The sequence below is a fragment of the Orycteropus afer genome, unplaced genomic scaffold, assembly GCF_000298275.1.
Source record: "Orycteropus afer afer isolate SDZICR_OR568_19922 unplaced genomic scaffold, OryAfe1.0 scaffold00919, whole genome shotgun sequence".
In the NCBI taxonomy this organism is placed as follows: domain Eukaryota; kingdom Metazoa; phylum Chordata; class Mammalia; order Tubulidentata; family Orycteropodidae; genus Orycteropus; species Orycteropus afer.
The window spans coordinates 141,020-165,207 of NW_006922506.1; the positions used below are offsets into that span (position 1 = coordinate 141,020).

The 24,188-nt window shown below is 44.5% G+C and overlaps 1 protein-coding gene and 2 non-coding genes across 3 annotated transcripts in view; 1 reads left to right on the forward strand and 2 right to left on the reverse strand.

Moving 5' to 3' along the window:
• Positions 1-1,089: 1,089 nt before the first annotated feature.
• On the reverse strand, positions 1,090-1,161 carry TRNAA-AGC. Its single transcript has one exon. It is a non-coding gene; the product is annotated as a tRNA-Ala (tRNA).
• Positions 1,162-9,638: 8,477 nt separating this feature from the next.
• Positions 9,639-9,720, forward strand: TRNAS-UGA. The gene has a single exon. It is a non-coding gene; the product is annotated as a tRNA-Ser (tRNA).
• A 4,125-nt stretch (positions 9,721-13,845) lies between these two features.
• Positions 13,846-24,188, reverse strand: part of LOC103212316 (DNA-binding protein RFX2-like) — a 27,533-nt gene continuing 17,190 nt past the window's right edge. The window contains 4 exon segments of the mRNA XM_007958309.1: positions 13,846-14,128; positions 14,794-14,913; positions 16,560-16,778; positions 17,424-17,447. Of these exon segments, the coding sequence (XP_007956500.1) occupies positions 13,846-14,128; positions 14,794-14,913; positions 16,560-16,778; positions 17,424-17,447 (646 nt within the window).

Here is a 24,188-nt window from a genome sequence, read left to right on the forward strand (position 1 = left end):
ATTTTGGAAAAGACAACATGAATGGTTAGCTTTAGAATTACATTGGAAGGGACCATTTCAGGTATTATTAAACACAAATGTGCCCTTGAACATTGGGGGATACACCCAGCATCATACTTAATCCTGGGCAAGATGTGCTTACGATCTGGTCCTCTCCAGGCCATGCATCTCCCTACGAGCATGAAGTCCACATTCTAGATATCTAGGTTTCTGGAGTTCCCTACCCAAACAGGCTTGAAACTCTTTCCAGTGTGCATTTCCCTAGGCCTGACAGGTAGCCCAGAGGATGTATGGAGCTTGAAAATGTGTGTTGAGGTGTTCATACGCAAGTAGGAGGTCCTTCAAAATATAAGGTGAAGTCAGGAGTGAGGAGAAAAGAGGATAAGTGTATGTATCTTTATTTTCTGATTCACCTCAACTGACCTTTTAAATTTAGCCAAGTCCTGCTTCCAGACAGATAAGAGGTCTTGGACTTATTTAACACAATAAAGAACTTCTATCTGGATCCAACACTTACACCGTACTTAACCTAAGAGTTACTCTAATTAATGGCAGGGACAGTAACAATGAATCAAAGAAATGCATTAAAAATAAGGGAAGAGAGAGGGGCAGAGAATGTGGAGGACAGGAGGCAGAGGTGGGTAGCAATGAATAGATTGGTGAAGAAATATGTGAGAAAATATTTTTTTTCTCCAGTCTGCTTCTTGACGCCGGAAAAGATAAGAAAAATGAAGAGAATCTAAAGAAAATTTCCTGTAGACTTAGAATGTTTTTCTTCTTTCTATTTCTTGCTCTTCGATGATACTGCGAAATGTAACCAAATGAGATCGAGTTTGTTAATTTGGTTCCTCGCTAGTTTTTTAGGGTTCCGGAATCGTAAACTAGTTGTTTACTCTGACCCTTCATTTTGTCTCCCGTTTGTTGTTGATGTACCGTGGTGCCAGAGACTTGGAATAGAAATTAGTAGATATCAAAAGCAAAATAGACTCGATTAGTTTTCCGTGTGGGTTAAAGACTGAAAAGAGGCGAGCAGGAAACCTGTTTTTGCAAACGAAGATGAAACCGAAAGCCATCGTGAGAATGAAAAACTGGAGGTGCCGGGGATTGAACCCGGGGCCTCGTGCATGCTAAGCACGCGCTCTACCACTGAGCTACACCCCCTCACGCAAGTAAAGGATCAGAAATATTTCTATGACTTGTTACTAGCATTTTTTTTGGTAGTGGCCCGAGAACTTTCACTTTCTCAAATTCAATTTTGGGACCCACTATACTGAATTTTGTCTTGCGGTTACTCCAGGAGAAGGAAAACTGGTTAGACTGAACATCTGGTTCTGATTCTCCCATGGCGAGTCATATTCTCCGACGTCTGTTCGACGGCATCTGCCTGGGGGAGGAGAGGCAGTCTTGTCTGGCCGCCTCCCCGAAAGAGGCCTAGGTTAAAACATTGTCTTTTCTCCCCCTTTCGGGCGTCTCTCCTCTCTGCATAAAAAGGTTGCCAAAGAGCCGCGAGTATAACGCAGGAAGATAAAAATAAGAAAACTCATAAATGGGGTGGGGATTCGGGTCTAGGTAGGAGAGAAGACAAAAAGGGAATTCCAAATCTACTCCTGGTGGTCTCAGTCATTGTTCTCGTCAACCTCCCGCGCCCAGCACCCTGATTAGGAAACCTGGCAATGTCCAGGTCTCAAAGATCGGGAGGCGCGGGTGGTCAGAACTACAAGAGATGCGTCCCGGGAAGAGAGGAACTAGGACTCACCGGCGGTAATAGCGCCCCCTTCCGGAAAGAATCTTACCAGGAATGAAAAATACCCAGAAAGAAGGGGTTTTTAGAGGTTAGTTAGGAGCTCTGATGGCTTAGTGCGTAAGGTATTTGACTGATAATTAAAAGGCTGGCCGTTCAAACCCACCAGCCACTCCTCGAAAGGAAGGTTGAGCAATCTACTTCCGTAGCGATACTGCCTCGGGAACCCAAGGAGGGCTCACTCTGAGTCGGATCCGACCCCACGGCAGTAGTTGCATTTTTATTTTTACCTGAGAAACCAATGAACTCTATAATTACTCCATAATCAGGAGAGTTCTTAGATTCCTTCGATTCCGAGGTGCTTCGTGCCGTTTTCCGAACGTCAGTAAGACAACCAGAAAGAGTATTTGTAGAAAATCCTAAATTCTCCTCCGTGTAAGGAGGATTTTTTTGTTGTTGTTGTTATTGTTTTTGTTTGTTTCCCGATTCGCTCTCATCCCTGCGGATCCTGGGTCTTTTGGTTGTTGTTGTTATGTGCCGTGGAGGCGGACCCGACTCATACCGACCCCTCCTTGGGTTTCAGAGGCAGTATCCCTACGGAAGTAGATTGCCCCATCTTCCTTCCAAGGAGTGGGTCTTTCTGGAGACCTAAAAACATCATCTTCCGGGATGGGTTTCTCTCCAGGTTCAGGGTTGATTCCCCCTGGCGGGTCACTCCAGTCAAGACTCAGGTGGTCTGCATTCATACGGGTATCATACACAGGAAATAGTGTAGACAATGCTTGGGCCACGGGCGACCCTCCAACCCAGCGAGTAAAGGGAGGATCACCTGAGACTATTAAAAATTACTGGGTCCCACCCTCCAAAAGCTGAGTGCACTCGGCATCTCCAGGAATCTTGGGTTATTTAAATCTTCTCCCAATTGAATCTGGTAAAACAGCCTGGTTTAGGAACTGGGCCTGAAAATCTCGCGACGAAAACTGGAATGAACTAGGATCCCAGGGCAAGTTAACAGAAGGAGAAGAAAGACATGAAGGGAGGAGGGGAAAGGGAAGGGAGAGTTGGGAGTTGCCCGGGAGCAGGAAGCGGAAAGGGAGGAAAAGGGTTGAGTGAGTCCTCAAAGAGGCCCAAGCTTTGGATGCAAGGGGGGAGGATGTGTCCCAGATCCCCATCGTTCCTGTGCTTTTTGTCTAGACACCAGAGAAGAAAGAGGCCCCTTCCTCCAAGGTCTTCCAAGTCCAAAATCCCAAACCAAACCCACTGTTGTCAAGTCCATTCCGGCAGGGTACAATTGCCTCATAGGGTTGTTGAGTTGTTGTTATGTGCCGTCGAGTCGGACCCGACTCCTGGCGACCCCTCCTTGGGTTTCTGGGGCACTATCACTACGGAAGTAGATTGCTCCATCTTCCTTCCGAGGAGTGGCTGGTGGGTTTGAACCGCCAGCCCTCTGGTTAACAGTCAAGCGCCTTAGGCACTATGCTATCAGAGCTTCTCCTCATAGGGTTACCAAGGCTGTAAATCTTTACGGAGGGCTACAGCACTTACCTGTCCCACAGAGAGGCTATTGGGTTCTAATCGCCGGCCTTTAGGTTAGCAGCAGAGCGCTATAATACACTGAAACTAGGATTCCTTCCTTGTTGTTCAGTGGTTCTCAAACTTAAGGGACATCAGAATCATCTGGAGTGCCTACTGAAAAACTACTTGGAAGCATCACTCCAATTTAGTAGGTGTGAGACGAGGCCTGATAATTTGCATTTCTAACTGGTGTCCAGGTTATACTGATGCTTGTTCCGGAACCAAATTTCAAAACTTCTGTATGAGACAGCCTACTTATTTTGCTCGAGACTGTTGTGGCTTTGAGAGTGTCTCTGATTCATCCTAGAATGTTGTTGTTGTTGTTGTTATGTGCCATTGAGTCGGACCCAACTCATAGTGACCTTTCCTTACTTCTGTAGTGACACCGCCTCGGAAACCCAAGGATGGGTCGCTATGAGTCGGGTCCAACTCGATGACACATAAGAACAACAACAACAACACTACAGAAGTTAGTTGATTGCCCCATCTTCCTTCCGAGGAGTGGCTGGTGGGTTTGAACTGCCAGGCCTTCTGGTTAGCAGTCAAGTGCCTTAGGCACTATGCTACCAGAACTCCAATCCTGGGATAGGCTGGACATTTTCACAGGCTATCCCCTTGATTGTTTATATTGTCCTTTAGCCACATATTGGTGCCTTTAGAAAGTACTGCAGGGAAGCTAACCTGTGTGGTTGTTGGTTAGCAGTGTTGTGTGTTGGAATTGGGATGAACACCTGTGGCAGGCTTGAGCCGTTTCTGCAGCAGTGGAAACAAATGACTGTTCTCAGCACGTATAGCTGGAAATCCAAGGCAAAGCATGAGAAAGGACAAACTGTAGACAAATGCATATGTTTTATAAGATTCTACAACAAAAATTCCAAGGTTAGTAAATAAGTGGGCTTTTGCTCAAATGTCCAAGGTTCAAGTTCCTATCGCCTAAGGTAAAAGTCATTTCTACCACCCACTAGAAAGCTATCAACCCTGCTTGCTCCTGGAGACACTAGTCCCAGGATTTGCAGCTGATTTTTCTGCAGAGCAGATACTGCTGCTGGCTCAAGGGGAGTCTGAAGAGCTGACCATGAGTGGGAAAGCCAAGGTTGCCATACAATCCAAGAGCCCTTCTTTGAACATTTCCTTAATTACTGACTCTGTCCTCTGTCCTATGCCAGGGAAGAAGGCATGTTGGGTGGCTCCTATAAACATTCAGGTGAACAATGCTTGAGGCTAAGCTAGCAGAGAGGAAGAGGTGGATTTGAAACTGAAGAGGAAGGTACTCACACAAATGGAGTTTGAAGAGCAATAAAGATTGAGAGTGCACTCAGAAATGTAGACACATAGATTTACCAGTGTGGATGGTATGCCTTTCACCAAGCTAGTAAGTAGAAGAAGAGAAGCAAGATATCTGCTTATTTGTTTTTATTTGTGGGAAGTGGAGATGATCTAGAAGAGAATAAAAATATTTTGCTTGGACAAGAATTGAAGACACTTAGTGCCTAAGGCATGTGACTGCTAACCAGAAGGCTGGCGATTCAAAACCACCATCTACTCTTCACAAGGAAGATGGGGCAATTTACTTCCGTAGTGATACTGCCTTGGAAACTGAAGGAGGGATCACTATGAGTAGGATCAGACTTGACAGCAGTGAGTTTGTAAGTCATTTCTAACTTTACAGAAGTAGATCACCCCATCTTGCTTCCACAGAGCTGCTGCTGGGTTTGAACTGCTGACCTTCTGGTTACCAGTCAAGTGCCTTATCCACTACACCACCAGAGCTAGCTGATAAACATTAAGATTCATGGATCTGGAAACCTGCAGTGGACTCTGAGCTAGAGATTTTGATTTTGATATGTCTATGGAATGAGCCCTGGTGACACAGTTGTAAGCACTTGGCTGCTAACCAAAAGGTCTGTGATGTGGTTGGAACTCACCAGCCACTCTGTGGGAGAAAGATATGGCAGTCTGCTTCCATGAAGATCTACAGCCCTGGAAACCCTATGGGGGTGTTGTTGAGTTGGACCTGACTCATGGTGACCCCTCCTTCGGTTTCCGAGGCGGTATCGCTACAGAAGTAGATTGCCCAACCTTCCTTCTGAGGAGTGGCTGGTGGGTTTCAACCACTAGCCTTCTGGTTAGCAGTCAAGTGCCTTAGGCATTAGGCTACCAGAGCTCTCACCCTATGCGGTAGTAATATTCTATCCTCTAGGGTGGGCTTGATGCCAGTGGGTTTGCTTTGATTGGTTTTTGATGGAAGAAAGTGTCCCCAAAGAATGGATAGAGTGAGTACTGGAAAGTGACCTTGAAATTTGGGGATGGGAACTCATTAAGGAAATCTATGAAAAACAAAGGAATGAACTTGCCCTAGATTCATCTTGTACCCTGGAGTTTTAAGGCCATAATGGTTACCATTACGGCCTTAAAACTTTCTTGGAAGACTCAGAGAGGTGCCATGTCCTCCCAACAGATTCTTAAAAACCAAATTCACTGCTGTCATAGAGTCAGATTCAACTCATAGTGACCCCTCCTCGGATTTCCAAGGCAGATCCAACTCATAGTGACCCCTCCTTGGATTTCCAAGGCAGTATCACTACGGATAGTAGATTGCCCAACCCACTTTCTGAGGAGTGGCTGGTGGGCTTGAACTGCTAGCCTTGGGGTTAATAGTCAAGTGCCTTAAGCACTACACTACCAGAGCTAATGGTATGTCCCATTTTCTCTCTGCCCATATAAGACTGTTTTCCATGTAAACAAGAATCTCATGGAGTCTTCTTTGAACCTCAGATGACCTCCACTGGTCAATGAGAACTTCCCAGACTCAGAAGCCAGCCCACAAGGCTCCTCAGACTGGTAGACTAATACTGGGGAATAGAAAAATGACAAGTATCACCAAGTAAGAGCATTAGGCAGGTGTTATAACCAAAGATGTGTGGCAAGGGGGCGAGGTAGTGTAATGAACAGTTAAGAGATAGGATTCTCCCAAGGATTTAAACATTTATTGCAGGAGACAGAACACACATATGCCCAATGTCTTAGTTTCTTAATGCTGCTATAACAGAAATACCACAAGTGGGTGGCTTTCATGAACAGAAATTTATTTTCTCACAGTTTAGTAGGCTAGCAATCTGAATTCAGAATGCTGGCTCTAGGGGAAGGCTCTCTGTCCACTCTGGGGGGAAATCCTTATCTTGGCTTCTCTAATGTTCTTTTCAGTGTTCCTTTGAGGTTTCCATTTGGTGTCTATCTTTCCTGTATTCATGCTTGGTTTCTTCTGTGTCTCATCTGCTTTTATATCTCAAACGTGATTGGTTTAAAACACCCCCAACATTGATATGGCCTCATTAACATATCAAAGAAAACCCTATTCCCAAAGGGGATCACAACCCCAGGTTATAGGGATTAGGATTTACACACACAAATTTGGGGGGACACAATTCAATCCATAACACCCAATATATTGAGAAAACTCCAAGAAATATAAAGTGCATATTCTTACTCACCTGAGTACTCAGGGAAGATGAAAGCAAATTGGGTGCTGCTTTAGAAGAACCAAAGTGGTATGTTGGAAATGTGATTTGAAGGTAAATTGATTAATACCATGTTCTTAAGATTGCAAAGGCATTTTCATGCATGAGTTTCCTTGATCTTTACAAAAAGCCATGGCTATGCCCACTTTACAGGTATAATGTTAGCAGATCAATGATATTCATCAAATTGCTATATGTCACAAACCTGACAATGGAGTGGAGATGAAACATAAACCTCAATTATCTGATTTCAGTCTTGAGTATGTTCTCTTCATATGCTACACACAAACACACACATACACACATATACTCTATTTAGTGGATCACTCCTACGTCAGGCCCTATGTTGAATGCAATGAAGCAAAATTCAAAACAGAGACTCAACTTCTTAGTTACTACATTGTCAATTTATATCAGTCTCTGTCATTTCTCCCAGGGAGAAGTCAGTGAGAAAAGTCACCTTTCTTCTTTCTTCCCTGCCCCATTTCCCATTGGATCTGGATAGTGAGACCCGAGTAATGCTTCATCCCTTTCCAGTCCAAATAAGCTGTCCACAGTGCCATGCTACAGTTAAAGGAATAATGTCCTACATTTTTTTGCATGCAGAGGCACTCATCTAAACATCTCTGCTGAGCTATAGGATGACACAGGTGTTCCATTTTTTCTCCCTTTGATAAACACAGAGCCCCTAGGTATGAGTGACCAAGCAGTCCCATCAGTAAAAAATACTGTGCAAAAATCTCCCCAGTGCATTTCAATTTTATAATGATGAGTCTTGGTATGGGTCTTTTTCATTCATTTTGCTTGGCATTTTTGGGCACACTTGTGCAGAGACTGGCTAGCTATTCACCAAAGTTGTTCAACTTTTTCCTGGATACACAAGTGGACTACATTTCCCAGAACTCCCCTGGAGTTAGATGTAGCCATAGCACTGACTGCTCAGGAAGGTGAGCAGAAGTGATTCTTGCATTTCTTCCAGGGTGGAATCATAAAAACCTTTTCTCACCTATCCTTCAAGTTCTTTCTCCACCTATTAATGCAGATAAGCAAGCAAACTTGGAAACCATGCATTGAAGATGGTGAGTAGCACATGAAGGAATGATCCCATATGGTCAAATAATGCCCCAATCTGTGCTTTATGTGAATAAAACATAAATGTATTTTGTGCTTAAGTCATTATGTATTTAAGTTTGTTTTTGTTTTTTTACAATAATTAGCATTACTTTAACTAAACTTTTAATCTGTAAATTCATGGCTCTCAATTCTAGAACATTTTTTAAAAATCATTTCTTTAATAATTTTACACGAAGACAATGGATTTAGCCCAATCATCTTAATACAACCTCAAGTTAAATTCCCACCTCCCATTATGCTGACTTTCCTCCATGCCTGTGAGTGATCAGGAGAAATGATGTTTGAAATGCATGGAATCTGAAAGCTCACAGCTCATTTTGAAGAAACTTCAAGGTTGTCCCAAATTTAGCAATTATTAAACAAATACATATTCAGCATTACCAACAATGAGTTGTGAGGCAGAACTTAAAAAAAAAAAAAAAAAAATCACTCAACCATGCTAGAGGAAAGCTTGAATTACCTACTTCTGTCTATAGAAACTCATAGTGACTTATAGTTCTTGGTTGTTGTTATGTTGTTATTTGCTGTCGAGTCAGCCCAGACTCATAGCCCGACTCAGCCCTGACTCATAGTGAGCCCTCCTTGGGTTTCCGAGGCAGTATCACTATGACCCCAACTCGACGGCAAGTAACAACAACAACAACATCACTGTGGAAGTAGATTGCCCCATCTTCCTTCCGAGGAGTGGCTGGTGGGTTTGAACCGCCAGCCTTCTGGTTAGCAGTCAAGTGCCTTAGGCACTATGCTACCAGAGCTCCTATAGTTCTTGTTGGCAATGTTTTTTTTTTTTTTTTTCCTCTTTATAGAAAATAATATTACACAATTGTTTTCACATGGGAGCTGGTCAAAAATAATGCAGAGGAAAAACAGGAAAGATAGCCATGTGACAACAGAGTTAGGCTGCAAGCTAAGGAACGCCTGGGGTTCCCAGAGCTGGGCGCCAGGAAAAGATCTTCCTCTCTAGACGAAAATCAAGAGAACATGGCACTGCCAACATTTTGAGTTCTGATAACCAGCCTCCAGAAATGGGACAATAAACTTCGGTTGTTCAAAGCCTTCCCTTCAAAATGCAGCCACATAATGTAGGAGAAAAGTATTACAGAGGTGTATCGCTGATTTAATTTTAAAATTATATTGTATGTGGTATCCATAATATTTATCAACTTTTGAAGATTTGTCATTTGTCATTCTAAATAATTTATATTTAATTTTGTAGTTATACTTTTGTATTTTTTGCCCTAATGATGACCTAATATTGTACAGTGAAACCTGTGAGAGCCAGACCTTAATGACACTGCCTTGTTTTCCTGGGTTTGCAAGTTTTAAGAAAAAACAGGCAAGAAGATGGGTTCCAGTGAAGCCTCTCGGAGGGCCCCTGTCTGGTCAGCACAAATCCAGTGCTGAACATCCAATTCTCAATCCCTTAGAACTTGGCAGAGAAAAACTTGGGGAAGCAGGCGAGGAGTTCTGTGGTTTTTATAGTGATGCTTTTTCCTTTACCTGAGAGTCCTCTATCTCAGGACAATGTGTGTTTCTCAGGGTTTGTATTTTTCTCAGATCCTGTAGCCTATTAATTTTAACCTTTTCACGAATTCCAAAACACTGGGATCTTGAATCAAAACATTATGACTGATACGATGTATACAGAATATAGGCAGCCTAAAGCAGGTGCTGTGATGGCCGAGTGGTTAAGGCGTTGGACTTGAAATCCAATGGGGTTTTCCTGCGTAGGTTCGAATCCTACTCACAGCGGCTTAGTTTTCTGGCTTAGAATATTGTTAAAGATCCTTAGCAGCCAGCTGACACTAATTGTTTGATGTGACTGGAGAGGAAACTCCTCCCAGGTGTGACAGGTACTGTCACACCATGACTCCCTCAACAAACTAATCCCTTTAGATGAGGAAGTAATCGGCAATTTGAATCCAGGCATTCTGACCTGACCAATTTGGTCTTTCTTACTAATGAAGAAAACCCCCAAAGTTAAGGTCCTGCAAACTGGAAGTCATTTGCTCCCTTTGACAATTCCTTAACTACAATCCAGGGAGAAACAGTCTAAAATGACTTGCTTTCAGAGAATTTGAGCTGCTCCTAATTATCACCTATTCTTGCAGTCAACATTTTTGGAGACTGAGAAGACTTCAACATCTCACACATTCTGAGTATAACAACAATTTCCAGAAACCTCTGAGCAGCTGGTGAAGGACAGCAGCATAGTGACCTAACATGAGGGCAAACTTTGGAATGACTTTATGTAGACTTCTTAGGTTATTCCAGTATCATTTAAACTGTTGTGCAGCATAGAAAAAGAGTAAAGTGTCCCAATCCATAATAAAGTGCTAGTATACCCTTGAGGAGCCCTGGTAGTACAATGGTTAAAGTGCTAGCTGCTAACCTAAAGGTCAGCAGTTTGAATCTCCCAGGCATTCCACGGGAGGAAGATGTAAAGACAGACAGCCTTTGAAACCTTATGGAGCAGTTCTACTCTGTCCTATAGGGTCTCTATGAGTTGGAAAAGACTCTATTCCACAGCAGTGGATTTAGCATAACCTTAACTCCAAAATCTTCCAAAATTGTATGAAAAGGGCACCAAAGATCAATCTCACTCTGTGTATTGTTGCTAAACCTATTCATATAATGTTGGCACGTTAAATTGAACAGCTTGACATAAGCAAACAGGATTCTTCCAAGAACACAAGAAGAATTCATCAGGGGGAAAAAAAAAGTATTATAAAAGTAAATTAATAGCTGATAGGAAAAAAATTAATGATTTCCGTATGTGTCAAAAGGGATTTGGAAAAATTCAAAATCTAATCTAGGCTATTTATTTATATGTAGTAGAATCTGTGGAATAACTGACATTTAACTGACTGGCTGGGTACCACCGCTCTCTCTTCCCTCTGTAAAATATGTTGCTGTTGTTATGTGCCATCGAGTTGGACCCGACTCATAGCAACCCCTCCTTGGGTTTCTGAGACAGTATCACTACGGAAGTAGATTGCACAAAGAGCACCTAAAATGCCCATGTTGTGCCTTAACACCAATTTGTTTTCACAAGCTTAGTTGTATGCTTACCAAGAGTTTATCATGTTTGTTCAAATGCTTACACAATGCAGACTTAATGGACCTACTGAAACTGGAGGAAACCCTGAATCTATTGCTGTGAGAAAATCCTCAAACCACGAACCAAAATTATCCCCTGAAGTCATCTTTAAACTAAACAACTTTTTAGCTGAACTAGTAAAGAATGTTTGCCGTGAACAAACATTGTGCTTTTTAAAAGAATTATCTATATGAGATCAAATTGTCAACAATATCTCTAAAGCATACATGAGAAGTTCAGAGAGTAGTGAATCTAAGTCAATGTTGGTGAAACAAAATTGGTAGAGGTAAGTGAGAACGACACAATGTGAAGAGCGTCATATTACTGAACTGTGCATGTAGAAAGTGATGGCTTCTCCTGTGCATAATTTAAACAAAATTTTAAAAACTAACAATCCTTTAGCCAAAGAATGAATATCAGACACAAGGAATCTTAGTATCTTCTAGCAAACAAATTTAGAAACTTGAAACTGGATTACAGATTCTAACTGGAATGAATTTTACATAACAATTAAAAAGCCAGCCTTGAAAATAGATAGGTTATATTCTAGAGGAGGTAACATCAAACCTTTGATATCTAAGCTCTTCAGTGGATCCTCTTGAGTTTTCATGTAGACATTTACATCATTTGCAAATAAAAATTGGTCTGATAACTCAATTTTTGTACTTCTTATTTTCCTCCTTTTCACTGTTCTCATATTTGATTACACTAGACTGACTACAGATTCATTCCTCAAGTATAATGTTGGTTTTGGATTTATATAAACAATCTCAATTCTGTTAGGGTAACATTTGCTTTTTCAGTTAAGGTTATAATAAGCCTTATTCTCTGACCTGACTGGGATCAGTTTTTTTTTTTTCTTCTCTGTTTCATAATTGAATCATTTTATGTTTGCAATATTTGGGTGATGGAATGTTTTTTCAAAAATGGAACGCTTGCTCAATCATGGATTGTTGATAATTTTTTGTTATGTATGATGGATTTTTAGTACTATTAAGTGGTACACAAATGTAGCAGTGGGCTCCGGAGGTAGAACAGGTGGAATAAGGCAGGGAAAATATTGTTTGATCTTAGCAATTTTACTTTATTGAGTGAAACTTTTGAAAACATAGGGTAACACATAAAGGCACCCTGCACTGGCTGCACATGATTGCTGTTCGAGGCTGCTTCTCCTTAGTGCTGCATTCTCTGCATCACCTTCTGGTTCCCTTGACAGGTAAATGGTTTCCAACCTGCCGGAGCCGGACATCATTTGGCACCCCGCTGACTCCTGGCTTGTTCCTGACAAGAAAGGAGGGTCTTCCTCTTGTTTTGATTTCCCGGCCCACAGTAAGCTGCTGTCATGGGAGCATTACTATTGCAATAAATTACATCTTACTGAAAAACAACTTACATCTCATAAACCAGAAGATAGGTCTTTGACAACTGCATGAAATGTACATGCAGTACGTCGAGGATACTACAATGTGTGCTTACACTGTATTACGCTTGAAAATAAGTTACTCACTCGAATATCACCTAATCCCCAAAACCGCACCTTCCCAATAACACACAGAAACTGTAAATATACTTATAAGGCTTATCTTGCTGTTCAGAAACCACGAGGTGAAAAAAATACATATAAGTAAGTGGTACTTATATGTACCATTGGTCATTACAGTACACGTCAAGTACGCTGCAATGCGTGCTTACGCTGTATTGTGCCTGAAAATAACTTATTCACTTGAATATTACATAACCCCAAAAACCGTACCTTTCCAACACACAAGAAACAGTAAATATACTTAGAAGCCTTATCTCGTTGTACAGAAGCCCAAAGAGACAAATGTTTTACACAATCACTCCTCCAGGATGCAGCACCTCATATAGTAACCTCTCAACCCAGCAATATGGTGCCGACAAACTTCTGTTATGCAAGTCCCCACCCTGACCCCGATGCCAGCATGGATTATAAGCGGTAAAAAGCTGCCTCAGAGGCAGAAAATGTGTTATCTCTATGTACTCATAGGAGTGAATGGGTTTAAGAGTGAGTAAAAGTGGGGATCCAAAAATATTACTTCAAATATTTAACTAGAAACATTCACCAATCTTTTGAAAAAGGGAGATTTCCATTGATTGGAGTTTTTTGTTGCATTAAACACACTTCGAATGTTTCTTGTATAGATTCCAGTTTCCATTTATTTAAATGGAGCTAGAACTTAAAGACGTTTTGAATCTGCGTGGAGAATCATCTTAGATTTTACATTTCCTCCTTATTTGTTCATGGTGATATTATGCTTCATTAATAATTGCATCTTTATGCAATCTTCATAACTTTTAGAGCCAAGGTTAAGCTACCTTCCTAAAACTTATTGGGACATTTTTGTCCTTTTCTGTGTTCTGCAACAGTTTATTTAGTCCTGTATTGGAATGACGGGGAAGCACGTGTTGTTCCAAGCTTGAGCTCAGTCTGGGACCAGCTGTGGCTTCTTCCTTATCAGTGTCTCTGGGTTTCAGTCCTCCTGTTGTTGTTGGGTGCCATCAAGTCAATTGCAATTCATAGTGACCCCATGTGACAGGGTAGAACTGTCCCATAGAGTTTCCTAGTCTGTAATCTTTATGGAAGCAGATCGCCACGTCTTTCTCCTGTGGAGCCGCTGGGTGGATTCGAACTGCCAACCTTTCAGTTACCGCCAAGCACTCCTGTCTAGCCTTCTAAACTGTGAGAAAATAAATTTCTGTTTGTTAAAGCCACCCACTTGTAGTATTTTTGTTAGCACTAGGAAACTAAAACAGTCTTAGTTAAGAAAACCGTTTAAGTTACATCCCTTCAGATGCTGCTGATGTTGCAACCCAGGAGCCTGCAGAGGAGGTGAATGAACCTCAAGGTTGTACAGCAGGCTCTGCCCCCTAGGGTGGACGGAGTGACACTGGGGCAGGGTGACGCTGGGGCGGGTGCTCTCACCTCTGCACTGCTGGTGGTGCTGCCTCTGGGTGGCCATGGCCTGCTAGGGCGTGCTGTGTAGGCTGCTGTTGGAGCTGCTGTCCCCGAGACTGTCCGTCTTCGGGGCTAGCCGGTACCTGGGCAGATGTCACCATGAGCTCCAGCAGTATGGCCTGGGATGGGCCCAGGGACTAGGGGACTGAGCAGGATACCCCTTGGGATTTGTGTGTGGTAAAAATATATACAGGTACTCTCCGACTTATGAAACGGTTCTATTCCAACAACCCTGTCAAAAGGTGGTTCTGACATAAGTTGAATACCTTCCCCCCCCCCCAGATTTCATTATTATTGCCTTTTATTATCAGTATCCTTATAATTATGATATTTATATGTCTTTGGGGCTTGGCATGAGAATGAAAACATCAGCAAATTATGTGCTGCAATATTGTATACAGTACATATTACTGATGATAATGATAAAAACAAAAGACAGTCATAAGTGCAGTTTCACATAACTCGAATATCTCATAAGCCGAGAACTACCTGTATAAAAACATTTACCATGTTAACCATTTTTAAGTGTACAGCTCAGCGACATAGTGGCCCCCGTGTTGTGCAACCGTCACCACTATCTACATCCAAATGTTATTTATCCCCCCAACAGAAACTCTGTACCCCTTAACCAATAACTCCCCATTTCCCCATTCCCCATAAGTGTTTTCCCCATAAGAAGGTGGGTGGTCCCTCCTCCACAAGGGGTGACTGAGGACACCCCTGCACCCACCCAGCCCAGCTCACCCACCTGGGCTTCTGGTGCACGGGCTGCTGCTGCATGGCCACATACTGCATGTCCTCCTGCAGCCGGTTCAATGGGGAGTCTGGCTTCAGGCGAATCCCATAGTAATGACACTTGGAGTTGCCCCTAGAAATCAATGCTAAGTGGTCAGCGATCTGTGGATGCCCTTCACAAGTGAGGGCACCTGCTTAGCCTTTCATTTGGGCTCTCAGCAAAACGTTCATGAGCTGTTCCCCAGCCAAACAAGCTGAAGAGATTCCCAAAATGCCCCTCTTACAGAGTCCCTTCTTGCATTTTAGTATGATAAAGGCTCTGAGAAGACCCCAGGGAGGAAACCTGTTTAATTTTGTTTAACTCAAAAGACCCCAGTTGCCATCAAGTTGATTCCAACTCATGGCAAGCCCATGTGCGTCAGAACTGTGCTCCACAGAGTTTTCAATGGTTGTTTTTTTGGAGGTGGATCACCAGGCCTTACTTCTGAGGTGGCTTTGGGTGAACAAACCTCCAACCTTTTGGTTAGAAGCCGAGTGTGTGAACTGTGTGGACCACCCCAGGACTTAGATAATCAAGAAACTGCTTTAAAAAAAAATAGCTATTGTGGGAAATTTCAAATGAAGAGAGAACTGAATAGCACGCTGTGGTGGTTAAGTTTGTGTGTCAACTTGGCTGGGCCTGGTTGAGTGGCTGGGCAGCTGGATGTAGTATTCCCCATGATGAGACTGGTAATTAACTCCATGGTGGAATCTACTGTGAGCAGCCTTAGGGATGTGGTCTGCTTCCTGTATATAAGGAGAAGGCTTGAGGAATGGTCTCTAGCTTATGGTACTCTTGAACCCTGCATGTAGCTGTGTCGTTGTTCAGCAGCCTGCCATGCTCTGCCGATCCTGGGACTTTCAATGGACTGGAATCAATGGCCTGCCGTGTGGTTTGGTAACATCAGGACTGTGCCTTTTTACTTGTCAGCCTTGGGTTTGTCAGCCTCAGCTTCAGTGGGCTGGGAGGAGAAGGCAGAGCTGCAACCCAAGGTTGAGGGGCTTTCACCCAGCCCCCAGAGTCTGGCACTTTGAACTTGGACTTAAAGCTTCCAAATCGTAAGAATAAACACCTGTTAGTTAAAGCCATCCTATTTGTGGTATATTCCTGTCAGAGTGGCACTAGGTAACCAGAACACACCCCCAAGTCCCATCACCAGCTTCTAAAGGATAGAACAGATTGTAGCTACCACCACAGCCCAAAACTAAAAACTCAAACCCACTGCCACTGAGTCATTTCCAATTCAGTGACTTTGTATGTTCCAGATGTGAACTGTGCAGCACAGGCTTTCCTGGCAGTAATCTTCACAGAAACGGATCAGCAGAACCTGTCTTCTGCAGTGCTGCTGGGTGGGTTCGAACTGTCAACGTTTAAGATAGCTGTTGCTGTCAGTTGCTGTTGAGTCGACCCCAGCTCCTGGTGACCCCATGTGTAAAGAATAGAACTATGCTCCACAGGGTTTTCAAAGCTGTAACCCTTTGGAAATAGATTGCCAGGTCTTTCTTCCAAGGCATCTATGGGTGGGTTTGAACCACTAACCTTTTGGCTAGCAGTCAAGTTCAAAAGTGGTTGCGCCAGGGCACAGTTAACTCAGGATGACTCCAGGCTCTTCCTGGTACAGATTAGGGTACCTCAACAGAAGGAAGAAACCCCACATTTCCCCAAAAGGTCAATTTCCACTTAAAGGAAAGGGAGAATCAGGGGCATCAGACCCGTGGTCTCATCTCCCCGCCACCCACCTGGTTCCCAGGCGCCGCGTCCTCAGGCCCATGAACACGGAACGAATCAGTTTCCCAAAGGAGGCAGCGTTCATAGGGAATAGCTTGTGCTCCTGACAATGTCGAAGATAGTGGTTGTAGAGAGAACTTCTGGGGAGACTCACGCCTTCGGCAGTTTCATAATTATCCAATAGCCACTGGAGCTGGACAGGGAGAGACATGTTTGCATTTGTCAAAACCCTGAAAAATGCTAAAATGGGTAACATGGACCCCTTAAGAGAACTATAGGTTTTCCTTCTGCTAACAAACAGGATTAGGAAATTTCATTTTCACTCTCATGGATTGGTGTTCAAAATATTCTAAGCACTTTAATTAATAGTTCACTTTCACTCATTTATTTATTCCTTCATTTTTCAACCTGTTCAAGTTCTTCAGTTTATTTTATAAAAATTTCCATGTCATTGGAACCTATTAGGTTCTGTCTTTATAATCATTTAAACACCACCACACACCATGCACAGTTTAAATACCAAATACAATACCAAGGATCTCCTAAACCCTGCTGTTGTTGTTAGCTGCCATTGAGTCAATTTCAACTCATGGTGACCCCATGTGTACAGAGAACTGTGATCCACAGGGTTTTTAAGGCTGTGACCTTTTGGAAGCAAATGGCTAGGTTTGTCTTTCAAGGTGCCTCTGGTGGGTTTGAACTGCCAACCTTTCGGAAGTAGGTCACCAGGCCTTTCTTCCAAGATGCCTCTGGGTGGACTCAAACCTCCAATCTTTTGGTTAGCAACTGAGCACATTAACCGTTTGCATCATGAAACAAATCCTTAATTTTGAAGTTAGTAAATAATTCAGTCATTGGTGGCTCTGCCCTCTTACCCCTCAGACCCTTGCAGCATATTTCTCCTCCCTGCCTCCCACCCAGTTAGTCTGAACACACCTGGATTCATCCATTCCCTCCCTTCGTCTGGGAGGCTGAGGGGCTCATGTAGCTGGGCAGTCTGGGAGGAGAACATGGGTTAATTAGGTCATGTTGGAGTAGAGTGGATCCTAAACCTAATGTCTTCCGAGCAGCGCCTTATAAAAAGGGAAAACAGACAGGGAGAAGCATACACACAGGGGAAAGAGGAACAACCTAAAACCAAAAACCTCCAGGGCTACTGACAAGGAGGGACCCTCCTCTAGAGCCACTGCCCTGATTCAGACATCTAGCCTCCCAAACTGTGAGACAATAAATTTCTGTTCTTTCAAGCCACCCACTTGCAGTATTTTTGTTAGGGCAGCCCTAAGAAATGAAAACAAAGCCTGACTCCTGATTTTTAGGTGGAAGGTTAGAAGGAGCACTGGACTAGGAGTCCTGAGAGAAGGGTCCTAAGACCTACCTGTTCCTCCACCCACTTACCAGGGGCCTTAGGCATGGAATAAGCTGGCTTCTAAGGGTAACAGAAAAGTCTGGAAAAAATGATCTATTTTGCAACACCACCTGTACTATTTAAAATGAAAGCTGAATTCTCTGGAAAACTCTGTTGAAAAGGATACAAGATTATCTTGGCAAGAAGTTCTTCCTACTAAGTTGAAAATAATTTCACAGAAAATTGTCACCACACCACTGGCACCAGTTGCCGTGGAGTTAGCTCTGACTCGTGGCCACCCCATGTACGTCAGACAGAGTAGAACTGTGTTCCACATGGTTTTCGGTGGCTAATTTTTCAGAAGTAAATCACCAAGTCCTTCTTCTGAGGCACCTCTGGACTTGAACCTGCGAACTTTCAGCTGGCAGCCAAGCATGTTAACTATTTATATCACTCAGGGACTTCAAGTCAATTGCCATCAAGATGACTGACTCATGGCAACCTCATGTGCATTATTAGAATAAAACTGTGCTCCACGGAGTTTTCAATGGTTGAGTTTTTGGAAGCAGATCACCAAGCAGGGTCTTAAAGATCAGACTCATACTCCACCCTACCTAGCCCCTTAGGGGGAATATTCCTGACATTGGCTCCTGACTGGCCAGTAGCAAGCTAGATTCTTGCTGTGCCATATTCCAGCAAGCAACTCTGAGAGTTCTAATATTTGCTTTGTGTCGATATAATTTTACTTTAAACACTCATACTGCCATTCATTCATCACACGATTTTCAAGAGTGACTTCATGCCAGGCTCTGTTCTACGTGCTGGGGATACAATAGTGAGGAAGACAAACCAGAACTCCTGCCCTCGTAAAGCTTCTGTTCTTGTTGGGGAAAGATCCACTGTAAATAAGAAAAATGTATAACATGAGAGACGGTGTTAAGTGCTTTGAGAAAAATTAAAGGGGATGGGACTCTAGCATGGAGGGGGCTAAAGGGAGAACTGTGACTTTAAATTAGGGAGGGGGTTACAGAAGGGTCACTGCGGAAGTGCTGAGGAGGGGAAAGACCTGAAGGAAGCGAGGGATAGTGAAGGGGGTGTGGGTGTCTAGGGGAAGAGCAATCTAGGCAGAGGAAACAGACCATGAAAAGGCCCTGGGGCAGATCTGTGCCTGGCCATGTTGAAGGAACCGTGAGGAAGCCTGTGTGGCTGGAGCAGAGTGAGCGAGGGGGAAAGGGAAAGATGGGAGGGAAGGGAAGAAATGGAAACTGACTATGCAAGGGAAGTCAGGAGGGCTTCTTGGAGGAGGTGACATGTGAGTAGAGACTGGAGGATAAGGAGGTACTGCCCATGGGGGGACCTGGGAGAAGAGCCTTCCAGGCAGAGGGGACAGTCCATGCAAAGTCCCCGAGACAGGACTATGTCTGGCAAGTTGGAGGAACCATGAAGAGGCCTGTGTGGCTGGAGCAGAGTGAGCGAGGGGGAGAAAAGGAAAGGAAGACAGGAGGGGACAGGGAAGGGCATTCAGGGCCCTGTGAGCTATTTTGATGACTCTGGCTTCCTTTTGGAATGAGCAGGTGCTCGTTCCAGTAGAGAAGTACTGGGACCTGACTTGTCACAGGATGCCCTCTGGCGGCTGCCCTGAGAAGAGGCAGATAGCTGGCCCAGGTGGATGCTGATGGTGATAGGTGCTGTGATAACCTGAGGGAGATAGTGGTGCTGGACTGTGGAGGTGGTACAAAGGTGATTCTGGACAAATCTTTATGGTCAAGTCAGAGGGCATGCATGGATGGACTGAGAACCTATGGGAGGAAGGGGAGGAGGCAGGATGGGTTCAAGATCTGAGCACCAGGAAGGTTGGAATTGCTGGGACCGAGACAGGGAAGATGGTGAGAGGAGGGTCCTTGGGGGTGATGGTGAAGTCAAGAACTCAGTGTTGAACATGTAGCATAGAGATGCTTCTTCAAGCTGACAGGTAGATGAACACCTCAAAAGAGGAGGAGAGATATGGTCAGGGGGCCAATAGGTGACATAGCAAATAAACAATATTTCCCACCAGGAGGAGGGTGAGGCCAGACAGGCAGTGTGTGAGGGGAGCGATATGACAAGAAAATGGCAATATACCCATGACTCCTGCTCCAGCAACGTCTCACCATAACTTGGAGCGACTTTTGGAAACAAGACCCCTTCCATGAACTCAACAGTCTCGCTGACACTATCTTGGTCTGTAGTTGACACACTTGTCATTACATCTGTCTACGTTTGGCAACTAACTGACAACTAGATGAGCTTCAACAATTTGTGTTTCTTGATTAAAAAAAAAAAAGACACGTACAACTCATCTCAAAGCAGTTCCCTCACCCAGAGGTTAACATGATGACAATTAATTTTAGCAGATCGTAGTTCCTCCCCAGGATAGAGGCTTGGGAACCTACTGTGTGGGTCCCGGAGTCATTGAGGGGTAGGGACTCTTGCAAGAGGATCTTGGGGGCAGGGAGGACCCTATTTGCAGAGAGGTTGCCTTGGGGGAGTTTTAGTGAAAAGCATCTAGTACTTCACAGGTACTTGCGCCCGTCTGGTCTAGGTGAAGACCTTGGCCCAGGTTTTCCCAGGACAGTGGTTGAATTTCAAGAGAGGCTATACTAACCCACAGATGGGTAAAGATATTTTTCCACCCCACACACAAGCTTCTTCACTTCCTTCCTCTACAAAACCTATCCCATTTTCACTCTCCCAAATTGCATCTTAGAAATCCCTCAAGGTTCCCTCCTCTCAGAGATCCCACACATGGCAACCATGGCAGGCCGGATAAGTTCATTCAATAGGCAGACCCCCAGGCCTACAGACCCTGGGCCCAGCATCAGAGGGTGCAGCTGGGGGAGTAGTGGTCAGAAGACTCCAGTTGATCCCAGTGTCCGTCTGTTGCGTCTGGAAAGTTCTGTCTGGTCCTCCCAGTTCTGGGTCCCTGGGGATCCCTCCCATCCTAAGATACCAAAAAACCAAACCAAACTCACTGCCCTCGAGTCAGATCCGATTCACAGGGACGCTTCCTTGGGTTTCCAAGGTGGTATCACTATAGAAGTAGATCACTCAATCTTCCTTTTGAGGAGTGGCTGGTGGGTTTGAACCGCCAGCCTTCAGGTTAGTAGTCAAATGCCTTAGGCACTACACTACCAGAGCTCCTCCCATCCTAAGAGAGTACATCCAAAAGGAAATAACCACCAACCACAGAATATACTGCATAGGGGCTTTTAAAATTGAGGTGCCTGGCATATCTGAACTGGTTGGTTCAGGCCTGGGCCCCACTCTATTTTGTAACTTCTGCTTTTGCCTTAAGGGAGCTCTGGTAGTGTAGTGCCTAAAGCACTTGACTACTAACCAGAAGGCTGGCAGTTCAAACCCACCAGCCACTCCTTGGAAGGAAGGTTGGGCAGTCTACTTCAGTAGTGATACTGCCTTGGAAACCCAAGGAGGGGTCGCTATGAGTCAGGTCCAACTCGACGACACGTGACAACAACAACAGCTTTTGCCTTAGCAACAGTTAGCCTTTGTACAGACTTAATCATGCAGCCAAGTGAACGTTTTTCTCTGTAGCTAGGCTACCAAAACTGATCTAGTCATGCAGCCAAGGGAATGTTTTTCTCCTGAATGTCAAAAGCATATCATGTGAATCCAGTGGAAGGGAGTATATAGAAACCCTTCATGTAAGATGTTTTCAAAAGAACTTTATCCTAAGCAAGTTAATCTATACCGTCTGTTCTCCAGAAAATCCACATGTACTCATCTGTGACTGTCTTGTGACCCTCTTGCCAGCATGTACTGTATCCAGTCCCCATAATCCATATATACTCTGAAAACCAATCCTAGCAAAAGTCTTGCTTCCAAATATCCCACTCAAAACTACCTTACCTCACCAAGTACCAATTGGAATATTGTAACCTAAGCTCTTGGTTTAGCCCTATAACTATACCCATAACTGCTAGTCTCTGAAACTCTGACTTCTACTATGACTTTCACTTTTGAGAATCAGTGTCCCAGGCTCAAGCTGCCTCTTCTCTCAATAAGTCTCGATTTCATTCTAAACAGAGTATGTGTCGTGACTCTCACCTGTCATCCTCCATGGGTGGGTGTGCTGTGCACTCTGAGGTTTAACCTGGGTGTGGTTTTCTGCCCTTTAATTCTGAAACCCCTCATTCTTTCACTTCTGCGTTGGTGCTGCCTACCCAGAGGCTGCGTCCAGCACACAGTCCCCTGGTCACCAGCCGGATGGGGGAGGAGGCCCTGCCCCGTGGCTGTGGGACACCCTGAGAAGGGAGGTCTGGGAGACACTGGGGAAAGGGGCACAGGGTGCAGCCCCACAGCACTGCCTTCCCACCCAGGCTCCTGTGCTTTGGCCGAGACAGGTCTGGACATGTCCTTGGGGAGGCAGGAATGACTCCACTGTCATTTCCTCTCTTGGGGGCAAGTCCTCAGCTTGGACTGGCAAAGGATTTGGGATATGGCTGTGACCTCCCCCTACCCCAGACTTCCAGAATTCTGTACTGAACACTAGGGAGATGTTTGCTACTGGCAGCCGGGTGACAACCCTCACAGGTAAGTATGGCTGGGCAGAGGACAGGCCTGGCCAGTGAAACTGCAATGGGCATTGGCTGGATGTGGTGTAACATCCACCAGCCAATCACACTTTGTTAATCTCCTCTCCTTTTCCAGCTCTCACATTTGTCTAGACAAGACATAGGCCTATTTCACTCCAGTGCCTATGGCTGACTTTTTGGAAAGACCTTATGTCTATTTCTTTTGCTTCAAAAATAAAACAAATGCATTGTTGTTGACTCCAACTCATGATGATGCCGTCCATGTCAGAGCAGAACTGTGCTCCATGTGGTTTTCAATGGCTGCTTCTTTTCAGAAGTAGATTGCCAGGCCTTTCTTATGTGGCACCACCCAGGGTCATTTCTAAATCACCAAACACTAAAACCTAATTATCACAGTTTATGATAGGAAAAGGTAACTCAACAAAAAACCCTGGGAGGCAACAGGGATGGGAAATGATAATCTGCTAAAAAAGTGAACACAGAACATACACTCGTGGGGAGCAACCAGAGAAGATCGGTCCTCTGATGAACAGCTTAGAAAGCTGGAAGCATCACATCCAAGGAGACAAGGGGCTCATGCATCTCCCATAGACATTTTAAGCTTCCTATGGGTGCAAGGCCACCCGGGTCTGTCTCTCACTTTCTGCCTCCCTCATGGAGTCTTCCCAGTACTGATGTGTGCTGGGGAGACAGGCTGTCATAGTGGCCACATGTGTTGGCTGTAGAGATGCAGGACACCTGGTCCTTGTGTACTTTGAGTGTAAGACTGAGCGAATCTCTCCTCAAGGGCAATCCAGAGATGACGTCACCCTGGCAGTGTGGCAGGCACTAAGTAGGGGCCACAATGCACTTTTCATTTCCTGCTTCAAGACAAGTAGCTTGAGGCTGCGGTTTTGAGTGCTGTGCTGCAGCAGGCAAGCAGGGTGACAAACCCAACCAGTGCTTCCTGCGCAGCTGACCAGGCCTGTGCCCAACCCTCAAACCTGAAGAGTTTCTGGATCTTTCCACAGATTGGTTTCTGCCTCCAGAATCAAGTGCTTAATCATGTGCAGCTGTACCACCCAATAAGGTGGATCCTAAACCTCATCTGGTAGCATAGTGCCTAAGGCACTTGACTGCTAACCAGAAGGCTGGCGGTTCAAACCCACCAGCCACTCCTCGGAAGGAAGGTTGGGCAATCCTACTTCCATAGAGATACTGCCTCGGAAACCCAAGGAGGGGTCACTATGAGTCAGGGCTGACTCGATGGCAAAGAGTTTGGTTTTTTGGTTTGATTCTGTTACAGCAGCACTAGGTAACTAAGTGTAAGAGTAATTAAGACAGTGTGGTAAGGAGCTCTGGTGGCATAGTCCTTAAGGCATCTGACTGTTAACTAGAAGGTTGGTGGTTCAAACCTACCAGCTGCTCTGCAAAAGAAAGACCAGACAATCTACTTCAAAGGAAGATGGGACTGCCTTGGAAATGCAATGGGGGTTAACTATGAGTCAGAACTGACTTGATGGCAGTGGGTTTGTTTTTTTGTTTGTTTTCTTTAGGTAACTAAGACCCCTAGGGATGGCCTAAGAAGCACTGAGGGCAATCTGAAAAATGAGCCTCACTGCCCTTTCAAGTGGATGGAAGTGCAGACAGGTGCCAGGGAGGGCCAAGGGACCTTCTTGACCTGTCAGCCCAAGGTACAAGCCAGCAAGGGGAGCACAGTC